We start from the raw sequence: 6,000 nt of genomic DNA, 5'->3' as shown, positions 1-6,000 counted from the left end.
CAACGAGGCGACGACACACTAGGGGGGCGCGGGCCCCCCCTTGGCCGCGCCGGCCTACCATCTGGTGGGCCTGTGGCCCCCCTCTGGCCTCTCTCGGGTGTTCTGGAAGCTTCGCGTGATCCTAAGATGCTGGGCGTTGATTTCGTCCGATTCCGAGAATATTTCCTTACTAGGATTTCTGAAACCAAAAACAGCAGAAAACAGGAACTGGCCCTTCGGCATCTCGTCAATAGGTTAGTTCCGGAAAACGCATAAATATGACATAAAGTATGCATAAAACATGTAGATATCATCAATAATGTGGCATGGAACATAAGAAATTATCGATACGTCGGAGACGTATCAGGTATTTTGATTACATCAAACGCCACTACGTAAATGGGTGGTTATAAAGGTGGGATTAAGTATCCGGAAAGTATGAGTTGAGGCATATGGATCAATAGTGGGACTTGTCCATCCCGATGACGGATAGATATACTCTGGGCCCTCTCAGTGGAATGTCGTCTAATTAGCTTGCAAGCATATGAATGGTACATAAGAGATCACATACCACGGTACAAGTAAAGAGTACTTGTCAGGAGACGAGGTTGAACAAGGTATAGAGATACCGATGATCAAACCTCGGACGAGTAAAATATCGCGTGACAAAGGGAATCGGTATCGTATGTAAATGGTTCAGTCGATCACTAAAGTCATCGTTGAATATGTGGGAGCCATTATGGATCTCCAGATCCCGCTATTGGTTATTGGTCGGAGAGAGGTCTCAACCATGTCTACATAGTTCGCGAACCGTAGGGTGACACACTTAAGGTTTGATGTCGTTTAAGTAGATGTGGAATATGGAATGGAGTTCGAAGTTTTGTTCGGAGTCTCGGATGGGATCCAGGACATCACGAGGAGGTCCGGAATGGTCCGGAGAATAAGATTCATATATCGGAAGTCATTTTCTAGGTTTGAAAATGATCCGGTATTTTTTCTAGAAGGTTCTAGAAGAGTCCGGAAGAAATCAGCATGGAAGGTGGAGTACCAGAGGGACTCCACCCACCTTGGCCGGCCAACCTAAGGGAGGAGGAGTCCCAAGTGGACTCCTCCCCATGGTGGCCGGCCACCCCACCAAAGGAAAAGGGGGAGTCCCACTCCCCCTAGGTTTGGTCATATGGAAGGTTTATGTTGGGGTCTTATTCGGAGACATTGACCTAATCTTTGGGTTCTTCCACCTATATAAAGAGGGGAGAGGAGGGGCTGGCCGGCCACACCAAGACCACCATGGCCGCACCCCCTCAAGAGCCCCCTCTCCCAAAAACCCTAGCGGTTCCCTCCTACCTCTCTCTCCCACATAGCTTAGGCGAAGCTCTGTCGGAGATCTCCACCACCACCGCCACCACGCCGTCGTGCTGCCGGGATTCCTAGGAGGATCTACTACTTCCGCTGCCCGCTAGAATGGGGAGAAGGACGTCGTCTTCATCAACACCGAACGTGTGACCGAGTACGGAGGTGCTGCCCGATTGTGGCACCGTCAAGATCTTCTACGCGCTTTTGAAAGCGGCAAGTGATCATCTACCGCAGCAACGAGAGCCTCCTCTTGTAGGCTTTGGAAATCTTCAAGGGTTAGTCTCGTTCATCCCCTCGTTGCTTCCGTCTTCTAGATTGCATCTTGGCTTTGATTGCGTTATCGCGGTAGGAATTTTTTTTGTTTTCTATGCTACGAATCCCTATAATGACCGCCTCCTTTATTAAGCAGATCGGCAAGTCCCCTCGCCGCTTCCCATCGGCTGGCAACAACAGACCGAAGATCTCAACGGACACCTCTACCACCTCCCGCACCACGCGGAGATGAGGGGTTGGGCCATATTGATTCCTCCCAACCAGGCGATGTGCCGCCCTTACAGCCACAACAGTTGCTAGTGTCACCGAAGAAGTCCCGGGCCGCCGCCCCATCATCCATCTCTACGAGACTAGTGACGCCATCAAGGGCCACCGCGAAGATCCGAAAGAAGATCCCACCATACGAGGAGGAGCAAGCCCTCTTCTATGCCAGTTGCGCACGGAGATTAGAGCCTACCACTGCTATCTGCCGGGAGGGGCTTTGCCTGCCGGCTTCCTCCATGTGAGAAGCGGGGAAAGAGGGGTGAGGGTGGTGGCTAGGGTTTCGCCCGAGCCGCCGCTCTGGGAGCGATGGATGGAGCAATCCTCATTTGAGGCAAAACAAGTTTTAGCTAATAGAGTGAACCTCTTGTACAATTTCACCGGAATAACCTCTGTTTTTTCAAATATTTCCAACTTAACAAAGATGATCACCTTGAGGTTATCAAAGAGATTCTAATTTAGGAAATCCTACTCCGTTTTTTCCTATATGGAAGTGGGTAATCGTTATAGATAATATCTTTAGCTTCACAATTTCATAAAAAATATCATTTTCATTCAAAACTAAGCTAGACCCGTGCAGGCGCATGGGTTGATGGCTAGTCTTTTAACAATCCATTTTCATGTAACATTACACATATGAAGATTTACTCGCTTGCTGTCCCACGGCTTCTCCCCGTGGTGCGGTAGCGTTGGTTTGGTGTGCAGTTGAAGATGGCGACCTGAATAATGAAAAGTGATCCACCGGGGGCAGGTATGGCGTGTTCCCTCGACAATGTCGACGGGATCCGACGAAACTGGTCCGGAGAAGGCACCGGAAAAATACCCCACTAACATGGCACGCCATTATATATGTGCCTTGCCGCGCGTGACAAGCCTAGTCTTCGACTGAACACTGCTTGGTGTTGATGGTGTTTTCCTGGTTCAACGATGATGAAGGCATTTCTTCTCTTATTCGGATGAGCGTCTCCGCGGCGCTGGTTGTAGGAGATAGCAGATAGTTTGGGTCTGGAAAGGGACCGGTAAGAGCTTTGTTCCTATTTGCTTTCTACGCGTTTTCTTTCTGAGAAGATTCCGGGACAACCATCTGCGCATATATGATTTTTGTAATCTCCTTTATACCGATGGAATACCCGGCTAGTTATTAAAATTAACAGATGAAGCTAGCAGGTAAATTATTCCCATGTTTTACATGATTGGTCGGTGACTCAACATGCACCTGATACATAGATCAGTGATTGCGTCGACGGCAACCTCCAGGCCCTCCATAAGAGAACTTTGCATCTGCGATAGGTGTGACGGAGTAACAGCTGCTCAATGTCTCTAATTTCATTGTATTAAGGGCAAAAGGTGTGAGTCTGCCATCCTCTCCGATGTATGAAATATCCGTGATTGAAGCAGATCTATCTGATGGAAAGTATCCACTGCCCATCGGAGGGGCTGGGGCATCCCCACCCCCTTCAGCAACACCGCCCAATCCAATATGTGTCGCTTTTTTAGATAAGGTGTCGAATAATTTTGCCGGGAAACGCCCAACAAGTGTTGTAGAACCGTTGAAGCCAGCGTGCACCCACCAGTCCCCGGTATCACGGTCCTGTAATTTTGAGAAAAGAAGATTGAGTTCTGGATGTTCTGACACTTGTGTTAGTGCATTAGGATTCAAATTCTTAGGAATCAAAAATCATCGGCACATTTAATTACCAAGAACATTTTGATTGTAAGCTTCTGTAGTGGTCCTTTAACATATGACACTGGATCTATTATCGCACCTGGTGCAAATCCTGATCCACTTGCAGGATCAAAACCAGGACACCCCATATTATAGCACCCTGTAGAACGATAAGCATCTCTCTGTACCATACACGAAGTACATCATAAGAAGCCTCTATATATGTACGTTGGTTACCATAATTGGAGTCAAATATATAAACAAAATTCAAAGGAACCAACATACGGTCCATAGTGTGAAGAAACGAGTACGTGAATCACCATATTTTTCTGGGAAAACCTGCAGGTAGACCGACAAGCACAAGACAGTTAGCTTCTGCTTAAGAATTTAAAACATGATCTAAAATGTGAAACGAAAGATAAAAAAATATAGCTACTATTTGAACACACTATCACTCATGAAATGAATGACAATCTGTAATATGAAAATGTCCACATACATGCCATCCAACCCAAATTGCGTCCACGTCAGATTTAGGGTCACCCTCCCTGTTAGAAATGATAATTTTCGTTGTGCTCACTTGGCCGTTAATGAGCTTGTATCCATATACGTCCATAGTAAGAACAAGTCCATAGAAGCTACCAGCAGATGTTGTATGTGCAGCGAACTAAAAAGAGACAAAAGTTTAGGATCTTGGATTATAATGGTCATGAAATATACATAGTTCTTTGCAAAATACTACTCCCTCAATTCCATAATTTTTGTCGTGGTTTTAATTGAAATTTGAACTAAATCACAACAAGAATGATGGAACAAATGGAGTATAAAATAGAACAGACATGTTAGCGAACTCACGTAAACCTTGTACTTGTCATCTCGTGGTCCAAATACATGTTGATTCTCTGTCTGGAGGACAAAAGTCTTTCAAAATGAACGCAAGATAGCAGCAGATGAAATCCACCTCCTATGTAAAACATGGAATATATATAGGAAATATGTAATTTCTATATCAACGTGTTCACCTCTTCGTTGCTCCGAAGAAACTGGCCCCCTTGAATTTGATGTGCCAGGAAAATGAGATGGATAGCAAGAATTTGTATTGCTAGACTAGGTGTAGGCATCTTGCATAAGATGTGCGAGCAGAATCTGATGGACCAAGTTTGCTTCTGGCATAAGTTCCTCTTTATAGATGGATTTCTGCACACAAAATTAAGAAAGATTTGAACATTTATGTATTGCTTCTGGCATAAGTTCCTCTTTATATATTGCTACACTAGGTGTAGGAATCTTGCATAATAAATGTGTGCATTGATCTAACATTTATTCAGGAGGTTTTTAATGGAGTAGAAAATATGCATAAATATGTGCAATTACAATGTAAACATTTATTACAGAAGATTTGAGCATTTATTATTCGAGGCTCCTCGGCGGTGTTACCATACTTGCACGACCGTGAGCACCGTTTGGATAATTGTGAATGAATCAAGGATCGATGATACATAATTTCTATGAACCGTAAAGCGCATACCGTGCATACCGTTGCAAGGTAGAACGCTTAGGTGATAAATCCGTTTTTGTATTATATTTATTTTCTCACCGAAGGTGTAGCATCGTGCATGCTGTAACATCCCAATTTTCTCATATTCAAAAGCATTTTGAAAAAAATACTTTTCTGGAAAAAAATCTGTACTTCAATTTTATAGAAAATACAATTTGAGTTTTTCAAATACTTTGGTTCACTATTTATTTATTTATTTTATTATTCGAATTTTTTCTTGAAAAGTTGTCAAACAAAAGGTATCTATTTTGTTCCCTTTAATATTTCCAACTACATTCATCACTAATTCCTAAAAATAGAAATATCAATTTTCAGATTTTATTCAGGTGCTGCCATCATTTAGTTATTTATCGCTTGAGAGGTATTTATTTATTTCACACACCTTGCCAAATGGTTAGACCAACCAAACGACAAGGTTGGCATGGGCGCTCCTACCGGAAAAGACGGAAATTGCTCTGTAGCACGCTGCGGAGGCGTCGTTTCGCTTAAGGAAATTTTCGATGGGCTCAACCCATTTAACGGGTACATTCGTGCGGGTACGAACGCTTGAGTTCCTTCTGGTTGGACCCTCCTCCTTGGTTCCTGCGCGCTGCCTTTCTCTCGTTTCGCTGAAAGAGGATCCAACTGGACCGGTATTAATACTCATTCCAGAGATTTGTTCAAAATAGGTTAACACCAATTTCATATTAGTAGCTATCCTGACATCATTTTATAGGAAAAGCAGAGTATCATCAACATATTGGAGACAAACTACACGTCCAGATATAAAATTTGGCCACAAACCCTTAATCAATCCACCATCGTACCCCCTACTCAACATTTTAGAGAAGACATCAACTAGAAAAGTAAAAAGATCATGAGATAGTGGATCACCATGTCTTAAAACTTTTCCAGTAAGAAAGAAATCACT

General features: G+C 43.9%; 1 protein-coding gene across 1 annotated transcript; it reads right to left on the bottom strand.

Annotated features, from left to right (window-relative positions):
• Positions 1-3,094: 3,094 nt before the first annotated feature.
• Positions 3,095-4,148, bottom strand: LOC139831615 (protein neprosin-like). Its single transcript, XM_071820916.1, has 4 exons — positions 4,032-4,148; positions 3,818-3,871; positions 3,565-3,714; positions 3,095-3,457 (listed from the first exon to the last, which is right to left on the bottom strand). The coding sequence occupies exons 1-4, from the start codon at positions 4,146-4,148 to the stop codon at positions 3,095-3,097; spliced, it is 684 nt and encodes a 227-aa protein (XP_071677017.1).
• Between the last annotated feature and the right edge of the window lie 1,852 nt (positions 4,149-6,000).

Source organism: Lolium perenne, chromosome 5 (genome assembly GCF_019359855.2).
Source record: "Lolium perenne isolate Kyuss_39 chromosome 5, Kyuss_2.0, whole genome shotgun sequence".
NCBI lineage: Eukaryota > Viridiplantae > Streptophyta > Magnoliopsida > Poales > Poaceae > Lolium > Lolium perenne.
This window is presented reverse-complemented; position numbering and strand designations above follow the sequence as displayed.

What these genes read in the sequence shown, in the direction of transcription:
- LOC139831615 (XM_071820916.1), bottom strand. Translation starts at nt 4,148, where the DNA reads ATGGACGTATATGGATACAAGCTCATTAACGGCCAAGTGAGCACAACG. An exon ending in CAATTTGGGTTGGATGGCAT is followed by an intron (nt 3,872 to 4,031) that starts GTATGTGGACAT and finishes GTCTACCTGCAG; the next exon opens with GTTTTCCCAGAAAAATATGG. An exon ending in GTTTCTTCACACTATGGACC is followed by an intron (nt 3,715 to 3,817) that starts GTATGTTGGTTC and finishes TGTATGGTACAG; the next exon opens with AGAGATGCTTATCGTTCTAC.